At 43.7% G+C, this 17,648-nt stretch overlaps 1 protein-coding gene across 11 annotated transcripts in view; it reads left to right on the plus strand.

Moving 5' to 3' along the window:
• The window catches only part of OBSCN (obscurin, cytoskeletal calmodulin and titin-interacting RhoGEF), a 3,169,051-nt gene that overhangs the window by 2,352,648 nt on the left and 798,755 nt on the right, over positions 1 to 17,648 (plus strand). For all 11 annotated transcript variants that reach the window (XM_069647058.1, XM_069647065.1, XM_069647061.1 and 8 more), the window contains 3 exons: positions 7,910 to 8,039; positions 15,628 to 15,761; positions 16,108 to 16,220. In XM_069647058.1, coding sequence (XP_069503159.1) covers positions 7,910 to 8,039; positions 15,628 to 15,761; positions 16,108 to 16,220 — 377 coding nt within the window. The remainder of the gene's footprint in view (positions 1 to 7,909; positions 8,040 to 15,627; positions 15,762 to 16,107; positions 16,221 to 17,648) is intronic.

A 17,648-nucleotide genomic window follows, 5' to 3' on the forward strand; every position in this document is an offset into this window, starting at 1 on the left:
TCCTCAGGAAGGACAAGTTCAAGATGGTTACTCTTTCTCAAGTCCTCCAGGCCCTTCAACGTCAGGACTGGTTGGTGTCTCTCGACCTCAAGGACGCTTATTTTCATGTGCCGATCCATCCAAAGCACAAGTAGTACCTGAGGTTCGCGGCTGGCGACTCGCACTTTCAGTTTCGGGTCCTGCCATTCGGATTGACCTCCGCCCCGAGGGTATTCACCAAGCTCATGGTGGTGGTGGTAGCGTATCTCAGGAAAGGGGGGATTCACGTCTACCCCTACCTGGACGATTGGGTGATCAGGGCGCACTCTCCCGAGCAGGTCCTGGATCATCTGTCCGTCACCGGCCACTCCCTTCACAGGGTGGGCTTCTCCCTCAACTTAAAGAAGTCCCATTTGATGTCAACCCAGCGGCTCCAGTACATTGGAGCAGTGCTCGACACTTCCCTGGGGCAGTGTTTTCCTCCCCAGGTGAGGGCTCATCACATTCAGCAGATGGTGCACCAGTTTCAACACTCCCAGAGTCTACCGGCGTTCGAGTTCTTGAGGTTGTTCGGCCTCATGGTATCCTGCATTCTTCTGGTGCCGAAGGCCAGGTTGCAGATGAGATCTCTGCAGTGGGCCCTCAAGATGCAGTGGTCGCAGTCCTCCGGCAGGATGTCGGACCCCGTTCAGGTGCCGCCCTCGGTCCCCCAGGACCTTCTGTGGTGGGCCGTCAAAGGCAATCTGATGAAGGGGGCTCTGTTTTGGCTACCCTGGCCGGAGGTGATGATCGTGACGGACGCATCCCTCACGGGATGGGGAGCTCATGCCAACGAGTTGACAGTCAGCGGTCGTTGGTCTCCGTCATAGTCCAGACTCCATATCAATCTGTTGGAGCTGCGGGCCGTCAGGCTTGCCCTGAAGGCTATTCTGCCGACTGTGCGAGTAAGGACTGTCCTGATTCTGACGGACAACACAGTGGCCATGCACTACCTCAACAAAAGGGGGGGGGCAGGGTCACTTTCTCTGTGCAGGGTGCGATGCAGCTCTGGTTCTGGGCCATCCAGCAGGAAATTTCGATCTCAGCAGTTCATCTGGCCGCAGACGAAAACGAGACGGCGGATGCTCTGAGCAGGCAGAGCGCGATCTCTCACGGGTGGGAGCTGGCTCAGGAGATTCTCCTGGAGATCTTCACCCTTTGGGGGACCCCTCAAGTGGATCTCTTCGCCTCAGGTGTCAACCGGAAGTGCAAAAGGTTCTGCTCGCGGGAATTTCCTCAAAAAGGAGCCTTAGGAGACGTGTTCGTGGTGGAGTGGTCCTTCCCACTGCTGTACGCGTTTCCTCCAGTCCCCATCATCCCGCAAGTGCTGCGGAGGTTACGGAGGTTCGGTTCCCGGACGATCCTCATTGCTCCGGCTTGGGCTCGGGGGACGTGGTACCCGGACCATCTGCCCTCCACGTCGTCTTCCCTACCAAGACGACCTGCTCTCAAGGGAGGTGGGTCAGGTTCTCCATCCAGAGGTCAGATCCCTCAACCTTCACGCTTGGCTTCTGAAAGGTTGAGGTATAAGGATTGGGACCTCCCTGAAGACATGATGGAGGTGTTGCTTTCGGCCAGACGGCCGGCAAAAAAAAAAGTCCCTGTACCGTTGCCGTTGGAGAAAGTTCTGCGACTGGTGCAGGGTTAAGAATGTGGATCCTTTTTCATGTGACATTCCTGTAGTTCTGTCTTTTTTGCTTTCGTTGGCCCACAGGGACCTGCAAGTGGGTACTGTTAAAGGTTACCTGGTGGCGCTGTCTATATTGAAGCGCTCGTCTGAGGAGTGTTCTTATTTTAAAATTCCTTTAATTTCTCAGTTTCTCAAAGGACTCACTAATGTGTTTCCGCCCGCACCTTTCCAGGTGCCTGGTTGGGATTTGAACCTTGTTCTGAAATTCTTTATGCGTGCTCCATTTGAGTCTTTACATTCTTGTCCTTTGAGGCTGTTAACCCTTAAGAGTGAGTGAGTTGCAGGCACTTTCAGTTAAGCCACCCTTCACTGTGTTTTATAAGGACAGGGTTGTCCTTAGAGTTTGTCCTTCCTTTCTACGAAGGTGGTGTCGGAATTTCATTTGAGCCAGAAGGTTATTCTTCCGGCATTTTATCCTCCTCCACATCCTGGTAAGGAAGAGGAGAGGCTCCATGGGTTGGATCCTAGGAGAACTTTAAGTTTCTACATTTCTCTCATGTCCCGGGTCAGAGTGGACCATCAGCTCTTTATTGGTTACGCTGGAAGGCATTTGGGACAAGCTGTGACTAAGACTTTGTCTAGATGGATTATCTTGGCAATTTCTGAATGTTACCGCTTGGCGGGTAAGGACCCTCCAGTAGTCTTACGGGCCCATTCTATTAAGGGTATGGTGGCCTCTACTGCCCTGCAGAGGGATGTTCCTGTTCGTAACATCTGCGATGCAGCCACTTGGGCTTCGGTCCATACTTTTGTCGTCACTACTCCATCGATTCTATCCATGAGCAGGATCTGGCCTTTGGCAAGGCGGTCCTTTACTCTGCTATTTGATTGGTCATTCTAAATTTCTATATTCTAAATTCTTTTCCCTCCTCCATATGTGGGTACTGCTTTGGGGGTTTGTCATAGATATGGAATACGTCAGAGGACCCAATCCCCTCGAAGAACAAGTTACTCTTTTACCTGGTAACGTTCTTTCGATGGGATGGTCCAACAAAGTATTCCATATCGCTCCCTCCCTACCTGCCCCGCTACAGAATTTCTTATGTGATTGCAGCTTACGTTTCTGCAAGGCTTTCTGTGGTCATACTGGCAGTGGTTTGGTGCCACACGTTCCGGGGAAAAAACTACAACTGAGGCTACGGGCGTAGGGCGTCCTACTTATAACATCCGGTGACGTCGGCTCGACGGAGGCCCTCAAGGACAGCGTATCGACGTCATCGACGCAGGACGCAGACGCCGAAAATGTTACGAAGAAGCACAGCTGTAGTGATTACTGTCATAGATATGGAATACGTCATCGGACCATCCCATCGAAAGAATATTACCAGGTAAGAGAGTAACTTGTTCTTCTACTGTGTCAACAGGGAGGAGTCCCAGGTCCCAAGCAGTGCTACGCCACCTGTTTGTTTGAGGGGAGTTTGTTCCAGGAGTAAGTGTATTGCTTCTGTGATCCTTGCCACCTCCCATAGTTATGTATATGTACTGCTGTATCATCTTTTTTTATTTTATTAGTTATGTGGCTGGCAAGCAATCTTTAACTATACAATCCAACAACCAAAGTCACAAGACATAAAATACAGTATAATATTATATAAAAAGAGAAAAACAAAACCGTTAAAGGAAAAAAGAAAAAAACACAAAAACTACCTGCAATTTAAACTAAAACCAAATTAAACATCACTAAATTCAGTTGATGATTGTTATTAACTAGTCGAATAGAAATATATAGAACAAGATAAAACAATAAACATCACTTACAAAGTCTAAAATATAGAGCCGTCACCTCCTAAAATTTCCAAATGAACTAAAATTTAACTCAAAGCTATCGACCTTAATAAATATGCAACTGCTATCCGAGGTTACAAACCCCCCAAGCATCTTCTCCAGAGGTGTTCCACATCCATTAAATCATCTAAAACCAGGTACCTTTGGCGCAGAAAGAGGGGCACTCCATAATAATGTGTCTGATAGTTTCGATCACCTTCTCATCCCCACAAAACCTACATTTCAAGTCTGTTCAATCATATTGTATCTGACAAGAATTTCCTTTGTCAAATTAAGGTTCCAACAAAACCTGAAAAATGTGTTACTAACAGATCTACTGGGGTAAAAACTTTTAAAAGGTGCTATTACCCCCTGTTACTTGTGCTCAAGACTTAAATGTGATAAGGATGAATAATCAGGTAGAGATATGATGGTATCAATCCAGTCCCATAATCTCAAGCAATTCTTAGTTTGCTGTGGTTTATGTTGTAGCTCCTCTTGATTAGAGTCAATTTCTAGTAAAAGATCCTCACACTCTTTCCCAAATAAAAACAGTCCCTTAACGTGCTCACCCTTTGACGAAACATTCAGGGACAACAAAAAATCACCATAGAGTGTGGCATCCTCTGCAGTCAGAATTTTACGATATAGATTCAGTAAGTTCCACATTCCCCTCGATTGAAGCAATTGGATACCCAGTTCATACCTGAGCAACACCCCAGGAAGAGAGCTGGGGACCCTAAACAACATCCTTCATAGTAACACCTCCATCTGAGGGAGCTAGTTCAAAATTGAATTTCAATACCATAAAGTAATTTTGGAATAATTTTCCCTTGACTGAACTTCAACGCTGGAAGTATAGAAAATGTCTTGTATTTCCCATCAACCTTTTTAAGTTGGTTTAACAGGCCGATGGTTTTCTGGGCTAAATATGCCCTGAAATTTGCCTTTGTGGGTTTGCCATCATTATGAAATCCCAATTAAAGAAGCGAGTTAACTGTCTCCAATTTTTGACCATCTTCGCTCCAAGAACTTGAATTTTCTTCCTTTTCTGTGTAAATATAATGACCTTTGTTTTAGTAGAATGAATAACCAGATCATTAGACTTAGCATAAATGCCAAATGCATCTAGCAGTTTCTGTAAACCACGTGGAGTCAGATTGAATAATAAAAAATCAAATGCACTTTTCTCCAAAGTCTCTCCCACATTAGACATATATAAATTGAAAAGACAGGGAGCCAAAATGCATCCCTGTCTGACTCCTGAGATAGTCTGAATAGGGCCAGTTGTTTCACCCCTCATATTCAGTCTAACCCTAATCTTAGAATGATCATGAAGTGCTATAAGAAGCCTTCACAATCCAGTTGGTATATTCCAACTTCCAAGCTTTTGTCATAGAAGTGTTCTATTCACTGTACCGAATGCTGACATCAAATCTATACTTGCCACATAGGTGGTGTTAACTTTACCTTTAAGGGCTAGATTTTGAACATATTTTAACAGCAAACCGTTAAGGTTAGTGCTATGGTTTTTCTGAAAACCAATCTGCCATTTTTCGATGTGCCCAGATTGAACTGACCTACAGGTGTTTCAAGAGCACAGATACAAAAACTTTGCTGTATGCGTCGAGGACCGAGATCAGCCTGTAGTTACAAGGGTTATTCCGGTCCCCTCTCCTAAAAATTCAAAGGAAGAATTTATTCTTTTAAGATTTGCCGAAAATATAAGGTCAATATAATTGACCCTGATGCCGGGTCATTCTTAAATAGCACATTGGAAAGCCTGTTCGGCCCTTGAGCCCTAGAATTACTAATGACTTTCATAGTACTCAGCACTTCCTCAAATTCGATTGACAAATTCCAAATATCCCCTACACCATCTGGAAAATATGAGCGAGGGAACATCCAGCAAAGAATTCCACCCAAATTTAGCCTCGTAATAGGACATCCACTGCTGTTCCCCTGTGGAATTTAACTGTAGGTCAGCCTGGTTTCTTTCCAGGTGATTAGTGAGAAGCCAGAATGTAGTGGTATTAGATTGCACAAACACCCATCATGCATTCAGCATCATTTTGCAAAGGTTGTCCTTTATACATTCGGCACCAACTTCATAGGATTGTTTTGCCATTTTGACCACCTACACCTGGGTCATTAATTTATCATGGCATTTACTCTTGATTCCCTTAATTCTTTCCCTCAACTCCCTTTTTGTCCCCCATAATATACGGTCAAACTGATGGAGATGATTCACAGTACCTGTCTTCGCTTTAGATTCAACCTTATCAAGACGATTCTCCAAAAAAGAGTCAAAATGATTTGTATTAAAAGTATCTATCTTCCAGTCCAAGGAACTAGAAGCCAATAACTCCTCCAACGTCCTATTAACCAAAGAGGCCTTATAATGGTTCCATGTGATTCTATTTAACCCTTGGTTTACAGTAACTGCTGGAAGGGGTACCCCAAAACCCCTATCTAAGGGCAAATCAAACTCTGCAACGATCATCTCATGATCGCTCCACTCACACAGGAGCACTTTAAAACGTGAACACATACGAAAGTTGCCTTCATCCACAAAAATATAATCCAGTATTGATTGACTAATGCCTCTTGCCCAAGTATTTTGGCACGGCAGATCTCCCGAACAGTTCCATTCAATCGAGAGAGACCAAAGGATTCCAGGCTTTCAAGCCATCTCTTACCATTTTTTACCTTTTGCCTCAAAGGGTTCTGTATAACCCCAGCATTAGTTCTTTAGAAAAACAAAATGAGTTTAGATCTCCTCCCAAGATTACAAAACCCTCCATCCAGCTTGAGAACCAATTGGAGATGAGTTCCACCACCTCATCTAAAATAAGTTCTACATGGCATACTACACTATGCCAGTAAATATTCAGCAATAAGATCTTTTATTTTTTCCCGCCTATCATGCTTGTTACTTAAAATGCAAGGAGACTCGTGTTTACAATAACTTGGTGATCAATCACAACCCCAGATCTTTCTTTTATCAAGGTTACAAGACCTCCCGATGGTTGACCCTTCCGACCTTTTTCAACAGCAGAGGACCTGGTTACATACCCATCCACAACCCGGTACCTCTTACACCCAAGTTTCCTGAATGAAAATGATCACATATTCATGTAAATGTTTCCCCAAAAGCGAATTGATATAGAGATGAGTATGGTCACAGCTGTTCCAAGATAAGATAGTTAATTTACGTTTAACTTTACCAGTACTCCGAACATTGACATTCAGTACCAGCTTCAGGAGCCCGAGTTTGTTTATTCTTCTCAGTGAGATTTAAGGGGGGACTCTTCCAGGGGTCTGAATAATATTATATCCCTTGTTCGCTCCCCTAAAGGGAGCTCTAAGGTTCATACCAATTGACCCATAGCAATCACACACTCTATCAGAAATATTATATCCCTTCTGGGGATCCTGTTGGAGGAAAGCAAAACCTAAATGATGCAGTGAGCCCATTTCACTCATTATGAGATCAGAGACTATTTTTGATACAATCGTAAACAGTAGTACATCGGTCCTCCCTCTAGAAGGAAATACAACTCTTTCAATGTCTTTTGAGGATATAGCCCATAGGCTTGGAACCCGTGAAAGCAACTTCAAAATCCGTGTATGATTCAGTACAAAAAATCTTTTATCATGAGATATACATGCCACTTTGAACTTTATACTCGACCAGTTATTTTAATCAAGACCATTCAAACAATATTTTTTCCCTTGTTGCAGATTATGTGAATGAGCTGGGTAAGGGGCAACCCTATTGTCTCAGACTCTCCCCTCGGACTCCTTTAAAGGCCACCAGAGAGGAATAATTTCTTATCACCTCCCCTCCCACGATGTTCATAGAAGAGCCTGAGGGATGATACAAGGAAGGCACCAAAAGGCTATCTCGAGGGGCTAAAGATTCTAGATTATTATGTCTATCATGCCACCCCAACTCCTGTAAACTGCACTGCCTTTCTTTACCGCATCCCACTCCCTGTGAAGCTTCACGCAGGAGGATGTTATTTAGATGTTGACTACCAGAGGCAGCTCCCATAAATCCCACCAATGGCTTTTCATTTGACCTCCCACAATCTCTGTCAGATTCCCATCTTATGCATAAAGTAGGTAACAGATAACACTTTTGTATGTTTCTCAACTGGAGAAGATGTTTGCACTGCTGAGTCCATACAACTAACCCTTACATTGTTGATATTTGGTTTCGTAAGGTATTTTTTTATTTCCAAACTTTTTTCAGCTGATAATAATTGCAGAAATTAACATTTTAGTGATTTGCGATCCTGTATGCCTATATATAAAAAGGTAAGTTTCATATATGTCAAGAATATATTTTTATTTTTAAGAGGAAAGAAACTTTAACTTCTACTTCAAAATTGTTTGCATGGCATCTAAGATGTTCATTTTTTTACTTGACAGATGAAGAGGGCGACATTTTAGGGGTGGTCTCAAGAAAGAAATTGAGCAAGGTGCCTTTCAAACCAGCCATATTCCAGAAAGGAAAGACAGCTTCTGAGACTGGTGTAACGGAGCTCAATATTCCTATCAGGTAATTCACATCCTAAATGTGTCTGGAAGTTCTTCGCTGAAAAACACAGTTGGGGTCATTTTGGTGGGCACTGGGTTTAAACGGGGTGCCTGGCAAGCATGCATCAAACATTTTACGCATGGTTTTTATGCACTGTGGGATTTTGCTAGATTCGAAATATCAGAATTACTGATTTCAGTTCCCCACAAAACTGACAGCATCTCCGCCCGCTAGTTTTGATGTGGGTAGAGATTATTTGGATTCCTGTGGAATCCATATGGTTTCTGAAGCTGCAAAAAACAGGCATATTCCACGTTAATAATTTACGTCATGTTCCAAAATGGTGGGCAGCATTTATGATTGTTTGCATCTTTAGAAGCAAACATGCTCAGAAACCCAGGAACGCTCGAATTTCTGTACATGTTTACCTCCTTAACATGCAAACAATCAAATTTCACTTTCTATTGACATATATTTTGCTTTGCCTTTAGTACAAGAGTGAAACACTGTTCATGAAATGGAACCAAACCGATTGGGTTCTTGTCTTGGTGCACATTTGGACTGCAAGATTTGTGGATATCTAGGCTGAATTAGGGTAAGACCAATTAGGGAAGGATTGCCTTGGAGTTGTTTTCAAAAGGCAAAAAACAAAGAGTTGAGAGTGGTTGTTTCATAGGCCTTTTGCAGAGGACTTAGAAATAGGTGACTAGATTGGCTAGACTGTCGTAGGTTTGATAATGTGTGATATTGCTAATTAGGTCAAAAACCAAGACACTCTGGCAACAAGAAAAAGCATCCTCTAGCCTGAAGACGATAGCTATTTTCATTTACTTGTCGTATATTTTTGTGTGTGATATCAACCTCTGTCATTGTAGTACATACACGTTTGGCACTGTTTTTTGCTCTTTTGCACAAAATGCACCAAATCCTAATCCTGCCTAATTCGTGCAGTGGGAACCAAGACACATCTACTGTGATAATTAAGCAATAAACCCAAGCCAGGTAATGCCCTGGGGAAGTTTAATGATATCCTGGCGCATCAACTGACCCGGTAATTCCCCTGCTAAGAGGGGTTTATTGCTATTAGTATCTAGGCACATTGTACTGGGATCCTAATAGTGGGTTTTTTGAAGTTGAGAAATTATGTGTTTGCTGTTTCTAAACCTAAAAAAAAGCTACAAATCAAGATGACCGCCATCAATCGCTTTTTCCAAGACAGCCATTGCTGGGTCGGGACGCGCCGGGAACACTAGTGTTCCCGGTGCAAGTGAGGGACTTGGGAGCACCAGGTAAGTGGGGAAGGGTGGGGTGATCTACATATGTGGATAACAGTTTTGGGGGGTCGAGGAAAGGGGACACAGGGGAGAACAGGAGTCACTTACCTTGTACTCAGGGGCCAAGATGGAAGCCTGCAGCTCAGAGGAGGCTCGGAGAGGTGGCTTAACCATGGTGTTCTGAGCCTCCTGAATGGCTTATGCTGCGCCCTTCACTACTATAGTGGTCTCACAGCGCTAAAAGATAGAACTGGAAAAACACAAATGTATCAAAAATAGTTTTGTGATCCTAATATTATTGTTGCTTCTGCAAGACAATATTTTCTGGTATTTCTGTGTGTACAAGTTACTGAGCAAAGCTTATTTGTGCAATAACTGGTGGCCACTCTCACATGTGGATATTTTGTTGGACCTCTACTGGTGTTCAAGCTTTCAGAGACTTTTGGGCAGTTCTTTGCTCTTTGGAGCACTCGAGCATGATGCCGTCTGCAGCTATTGCTGGTTGCAGTTTATTAGGGAAGAGTATCTCAAATTCCCACTTTTTGTATGGCACAGATTAGAGTAATAGCACACGTTCTAATGGTCACAGTTCTCCGGCAGATTTGTCATCTGTGCAAATAGGCCGTCAGGCACAAAGCGACTGTGGTATTTGTGCCATGAAAGTGGTGCTGAACTGTGCCAGCAGTAGTGAGCTTGCTGCTTTATAATAAAGGCCACCCGTGCCTCCACGCAGTTCATGTTTTCACCATCCCACAGATTTCCACTGGCAGATTTAAAGCAGAGGGTCCCATAGTCAAGACTGACGGAAAAGGCCTGAGAGGGGGAGGGTCGTTCAGGTGGGACTTAGGCTAGGCAGAATTTCGGGTGGTTCCGCGGGATACACTGGTGGATTGTAACGGTTTCCAGTAATATAATCGTGGCAAAAAAGTCATCTGCACAAAAAATCGCGGAAAGAATGCTGTGATTTGACGCGGTAAAGGTGTATCCCATTATACCATTTAAGGGGAGCGGGGATTGCAAGGGTGTACCCCGCATCCATTACATGGATTGCAGCAGCAAAATCACAGCAATTGTTGCCGCTATTTTAACACATGTAACCGCTGTAAGGGTAAACATTTCCATGGCATGTGATGACAGCATCTGCAAGGATATCTCTTAAATATTGTGACTTTCTAGACACATGAAGTCCTTTTGGGGGGCATTTGAGGCTGCACTTTGCTTATGTTGGCAGCATCTGTACATGTGTGGCTATACCTTACATATGGTAACTCTGCCAGGCACCTGATGCCATGATTACACCATTTGAAGCTTTGGGGTGGAGGGGAACCTTCAGAAGCTTTTTGGGGCAAGCATACTTTGTGGTGGCTGAGTATGCCAGGTAGCGGCCACATGCATGTACCGGTCAGGCAGTAGTAACTAGAGTAAGTTAAAGTACCTGCTACTGACATGTAAAACACAGACACTAATGCGGTTTCTTTCCTGTCACCAATCAGTTTTTGAAGAATTCGCCAATGAAGGTTTTTTTTTACCCACCTATTTTCTGAAGACCAGTGTTGTCTTGTTATAAGTACTTTATTTGTAGCCACGCATACCTTTTTACTACACTATTTGTATAATTGCTTGTTTGGCAGGGTGTGACTATGCCTCAGGTTGTGAATGTTCTTCTAGGTTCACGAATGCATGGAGTGTTGAATCTGTAGGCTGTGTTGTGCTAGTTCCCCTGATACCACTAGCTGCAACACCATCTTTTAAGTGGAATACAACATAAGCATGCTTTCAGTTTAAGTCAATACATCTCATTTAGTGTATACTCCGGATGCTAGTCTGTAAAACCTCATGCAAAAAACATCTACCATATACGATAAATGCAAAACTGCGTAACTACAAACTTCTACTACATGCATACAATTATGTAATTACATTAAGACATAGCAACCCTAAGGCAACAATCTAATAAATTGGGTCTGTTTCCCATTCTTCCTCTTAATAAAACAAAAAGGCACACAGACAGAACAACATCGGCTTATTGACCTCTGCAAATGTTTTTAGCCCTCATTAACCACGCTTTGCTCAGACACTGTGCTACAGCAAAAACCACTACATCTTATCGGTAGACCAACAGGGATGAAGCGCACGGTGCAACGTCCTGATGCCAAAGGTTCTCAGCGTCGCTGTCAACCAAGGAGACCTCCCTCTATCATACAAGGCACGGCTGAACAAAAACCCTGAAGGGCTTCCCTGGCTTTTATGCAATAGGGGCACCATTCAGAGAGGCCAGCGTTCCATCTGGATTTAAAAACAGCCAAGAGCAGTATCCCTTTAAAGGGCTTTGGTTTTGAATGGTCTGCTTAGATTGAAGTAACTCGTTATTTTTGCTGTCAGGATACTGTCAAGAGCAGTATCCCTTTAAAGGGCTTTGGTTTTGAATGGTCTGCTTAGATTGAAGTAACTTGTTATTTTTGCTGTCAGGATACTGAAGTAACTCGTTATTTTTGCTGTCCGAATATAGCTTAAATCATGCTTTGACATGTATTCATAGTATACACTATGGATCCTAAATTTGCCGCCGGGAGGATAGCCCAGGTGCAACGCGCTTGTCTTGGAAGCAGGACCACGCAGAGCAACAGAGGTTCAAATCCTTGCTCCGTGCTTAGAAACCTCTTTGGTATTAAGCGTGTTATGAATAACCTATAATAATACTTTAGGTTGCAATTTAATTTGGACTTTCCCAGATGTCAGTCGGGGCTAACCTACAAATCATGTATGTTATACATCTCATCCGAGGCATTGAGTCTGCTGCTCCCCGATGAACAGCATCTAGACTAAAGCATCTATGCTTTACCGGCACCAGGGAATTCCACATTTTAATCCAGTAATCAAGGGGTTTGACTTTGACCACAGGTGAAATTGCCAAGTAACCTAGAGCGAATCTCTGCAAGATATGTGTTGTGCTAGAGTGAGGGAGAGCGTGCATTGATGTATTCTACTTCCTCTAATCACCAGGGCTGAGATGTTTGTTCTGCTCCAGATATGGCTGATGCTAGTTACTGCGATCTACATGCTTCCATGCGGGCTGATCATGAACAATCCACAAACCGTTTATCAAATTCGGTTTTGCTACCCACTGGCGGGATGGAAGTCAATCTACTTTACTCCATATGGGGGCCCCAAGTGCCATCAGGAACATGCCATTGCCTAGGTGGCCAAACAAGGATACCTATTCAACAATATTGTTAGCTAAATAAAGATCATTTCGTTGTTTTGTGTGAATAGAATGTCATATATTTCATTTTTGCAGCATTACTTGGTTGCTCCTTAACTTGGCAAAATGTGTTAAACAGACGAAGTTTCCTTTGGAGACCTACTGGGGTAATAGGTACTGCATGGCCCCTGTCCCTGACCCAGCGCCAAGTGACATCTTCCTTCCTCTCGTGTTCCCTCCCTTTCCTGTTGGTAAAGTGTCACATGCAGTTGGTTCCCTGGGAAACAACTGGCGGGCATTCAGATTCCCACAATCTTAAGTGTTCCTTGGTTTCTTTAAGTGATGAAATCTCTCTCTAGTAAAATTACACCAAAGCACTTATAGAGCCAGAGATTTCAGGGGGGTTGGAGGACAAATAATCCTGTGTGCCCCATAGAGAGGCATGAGAATACATGCACACAGAACAGCACTGATAGGCCTTGTGTATGGCAGACACAAAACATACACCGTTTCTGAAGATGTAGAGTAGTGTGAATTTAATTAAGTAATGCTTCACCCAGGCAAAGAATGTGGGTTATTAAAGGTCAAAATGAGTATTTCTGTCTGCCCCTCTCCAACGGTCACTGTTGGCAGGTTGATGGCTGTAATACTCTGTACTTTAGGCAGACAACGTGGCCAGGGGGGCTGCCTGCGACAGCTGCCATCGGTCAGACCCGCACTACCTCTGCTTCTTGAACAGGGCAAGGACTGCATAGTGGTGGGCAAATCCAGTCCACTTCCTTGCCCATGCCCTAGAGTGTAGCTCCGATTCTCCCCCTGACTTCTGTACTCTATCCATTACTCCTATGTGCTAGCAATTCGATTAGCCATATGGGAGTGTGTGGCAGCCCTGGGAAATGGGTGCACATCATGCCAACATCACCTGTTGCCCAGGCCCAGATGATCTTGTCACACATGCATAATGAGATGGTCCAACTGCACATCTGTTTGAGGGTGCAGCACATGTTGCTCCCGCAAGCAAGTGGGAGTAGCTAACACACTTTACCAATTTTTCTATCCCTCAAAGGAAATGTACAGACGGACCTGGTGGGTGGAGAGCGGGCCCGGGCCCGAGTCTTCATTTATATGGGGTTTACATTGGCACCAGAAGACCATGTGCGATAACCCTTAGTCGCAGACCTCTCTGTGCACGTTGGATTATTTTTTGGTGTATAAAATAAATGGGTCTCCGGATGGCCCTGGGTTCTGTGCCGCTTTGCACCCACTGCACCAAACAATCGTTAATGCAGTCTGCCGTGCACGGCGGCTGGCATCAACATAAATCACTATGTATTCAGCCATGTTTTAACAAATCTTAAAAACAGGAATAATCCAGAGGCTTTCCAGCACCTCCACTCACATGAAAGAAATGAGGTGTATGGTGGCATTCAGGGAGCTGCCCTGTCATCCCTACAGGTGATTTCCATACCACATCCCTGCCATCCCAAAACACTACATAATACCTGGAAGAAAGCACAGATCAGTGCTCCACAGTGAATGTTGCCAGGTATTTCTCTTACTTGCTGTTTCTTTTGCCTTGCTGTTTGACCATGGACCACTTCCAGGACTTCTCTCGTTTTTCTCTTTTCTGTAATGCTCATTACGTGCCTCGACATGAATGCTACACAGACACCATGTGTCTGACCAGGCCACCTCAATGTCTTACATTATTCCTGATCCTCTTCCGTCCCCTTGTGCTACACTCCTCCTTGCCCTGCCCTACCTCCGAATTGACCTTTTACCTGCCTGTTATATTCACCAACTCTGCCTTCTGATCTGTGTGATTTTCTCGTTTTGGATCCTCGTTCCATCATGGGTTTGTGGGACCTTTTCATTTAAAGATAGTACATTGTGACCTCGGCATTTTCACAGCTGATCTCAAAATCACCAACTTAAACTCATTCATCTCATCTTGCTGATGTATCTCGATCGTCCGCAAGTGTCACATCCACAGGCACCGGCACATCTCTCTGGCAATCTGAGCCTATCACTCCCATCCCATTGATTCGAGGTCAAAATGTCCAGCCCTGTGCATCGGTCCATCACACATATCAAAGCAAAGGTCCTTGTTTCCCAGCTGAAAAATCCAGCAAACGCATACCAAACAGAGGACATATCAGTAAGCAAGATGACCAGTGCCACTGAAAAAGGTGATTGCACCTTCTCTCTCGAGGCGTGCTGTCTTCAGAACTCATTTGGAGATTACACCCGCTGCAACATAGACTATCACCAAAGATACAAAAAGTCAATCAAAATCTGACTGTCCCCAAAATCCCATTGAAGCACTATTAACATGTATGTGTCTTTCCCCAGTACCAGCAAACCCTCGGGTTAAACGTTGAGCTAAAATAAGTAAAACTACATTAATGCCAAGATTTCCTTTTTGCACTGCCGTGGCTTATGCCACATGTGCTAAATTGTTGAACTAGCATATCGGGCTCAGGAGGCAACAATGATGAGGCACAACCGACTGACTCTTAGTCTTTCAGCCCTGCTTCGAAGAGAAGAGGGTTTCTCCGTCCCTCTGATGCTCTCCTGGTTGTGTTAAAGTCTTATGAATCTAGTCTGCACCCAGAGGCGGATTTCTGCAGATGATGAATCTACAGGATGAAGAATTAACCCATCAGAAAAAAGCAAGACTGAAGATAAATTACTGTTTTTATTGGCTAGTTATGCTTGGATATAAATCTACGTATTACTGTGTGAAGAAAGAACACACGCATTGATAATGAATATTTCATCTCAGTTTTCATCATTATCCTATTTTCCACATTCTTCAATGATAACATTGAAATGTACCCTTTCTTTTCCAAAGCAACACATTCTCCTTGGCTCTGAATGCTGGACTTGTTTTCTCCCGAAACGGTTCTGATTAGGGTTGGCTTGTTGACTCATCGAAGAGGCAGGCTTGTATGATATTCAGGAGAAAAGCATGTGAGAAAGGTGTACCAATAATACATTCCAGTAGAAAATATTTGCATATTTGTCAGCTATTCTTAGAGTATTGCTAGAGATTGCTATTCATTATAGTTCATTGTCGAGTGATGAACAGAGTTCAGTAACTCCTCTTTTATGTCTTTCTTCATGTGGTCAGAAGGTCACCACTAGGGGCGGCGGAGTGGCATCACCAAACACAGGTATCCGGGAAAATGTGGGATGTGCAGAGGGAGACGTACATCGAGACAACCGAAAGAACATGTGTTTATCGAACAGATGATAAGCTCTCAAGTGAGAAACAATTTCCCCCTCTAATGTTTCTGATTACAACCTCTACTTCATCAACAATGACTAAGTATTGTTGCTGCATGTCCAATATATGTACCTAGCTTAAACTGCTTGTTTGTCCCAACATTGCTATATTTTGCTCTTGTCAGCTAATCATTACTTACAGTTAGAGCATTTCCTTCTAGTTAATGGCCTGGGTAGATTGTCCTCCGATGGAGGGATCCATAGTTATATTTGTTCTTACTTGGTGAGGACACTGGGACTTTATTTTCAGACCTATAAGAAATTACAGATGCCTATCATCTCAATAACCGAGGTTCTGTAAACTGCATTTTCTCCTCTTCTGCAGGTCCGCCATACATGCAGATGACCATAGAGGATGTGCATGTGCAGCTTGGGGAGTCCGCCCGGTTTGAAGCAGTCATCGAAGGAAACCCTTCACCTAACATTACCTGGTTTAAGGTATGTACTTTGTGAATTCTGAAGCAACACCCTATACATGTCAGTTGAGACTTGGAATTGAACAGAATGGTTCGTCATGAAAAATACTAGGGTCAAATTAGAACAAATTCATATGTGGGTCAAGGGCAGGATTTGTGTGATATAGACGAGAACAAATACATTGTATATAATATACCCCATGTTCTTTCCCCTGGGTGTAAGAATACCAAGCATGCCAAAAGCTCCTCGATTTGACTTCAGGTGCTGCATTTGTGTAGATAATTGTCATACCCAGTGGGGCTGCACTTTAGATGAAATATAGTCGCGTGACACCTAGAAGACACAAGTTGACGTTTTCTTTATCTTTGCCAATATGTGGTGTGGTGTTATCATTGTATACTTGACCACTTGGTAGGATGTCTTGAAGGTAATGCGATCACTAATTGAGAGATTGGAGGCCGGCCATACACGCAGTCAGACCTCACACATTTTAATGCCCGCTGATGCAGCTTCTGTTCAACGTCCCTGTTTGTCTTTGCTACAATGAGACTATGAAGGCGTTTTGTTAACAAAGTAAAGCTTAAAGCGAGGGCTGATTGGGCGGCTTGATTCTGAATGCATGGTATAAGCACTAACATATGAACCGAGTAATGTGTCGATCAGGTTGAAATCCAGCACTCAGAGGGCAGGATATAAGGAGCATGTGTAAAGTGAAGAAATAGCACAGCTGCAGCCGTGTTCAGAAACTTTGTAGCTATTCACTACCTTAGTGACAAAAAAATCTTTCAAAAATTTGGATTCACATATCCCTGCTGTGGAATAGGAAAATCACCATTCAGACAAGTATGCCAAGGGATTCTGAGCTTATGAGACATTTACTGCTTCACTAGAGTTTCCAGAAATACTGACCCATATCTTACTTGCTTTCCGCTGGTTGTACTAGGCCTGACAGTTATCAGTATAAGCTGGATAATGTAATGTGGATGGACTTCTTGCTGCCTGTAAAGCAGCTTGTAATATTCGCTCAATCCTTCCATCCGAGAGGGATCCATCATAGCTGCCCCGTTAGAGACAAGGTGATTGATCCAAGACCTCCCCTTATCACTGTAGCTCCTTTCTGAGCTCAGTTGGTAATGCCTCTTAAAACATCTAGAAACTTGGGCAAACGAAAGTCATATTACTTCATTCAATAACAATGAATTCCAGAAAGGCATTGAATTGGCCAAACAGCCATTGAATTTGCATGTCTTGATGTCGAAGTGGAGTCAGTCAAGGGGAAATATCAATGGCCCTGCTTAGCACTATAAATAGAGCCACGTTATGGCGGCCACGACACATTTTGGTTATGCATCAGGTCTGTGAAAAGACTGAACTGACAGACCACAGATGTCAATGTAAGCCAAATGTAAGTGGCATTGGAGAATGTTTTTGCATTCTTTGGTACCAAGT

Source organism: Ambystoma mexicanum, chromosome 2q (genome assembly GCF_040938575.1).
Source record: "Ambystoma mexicanum isolate Mex_15411 chromosome 2q, UKY_AmexF1_1, whole genome shotgun sequence".
Taxonomy (NCBI): domain Eukaryota; kingdom Metazoa; phylum Chordata; class Amphibia; order Caudata; family Ambystomatidae; genus Ambystoma; species Ambystoma mexicanum.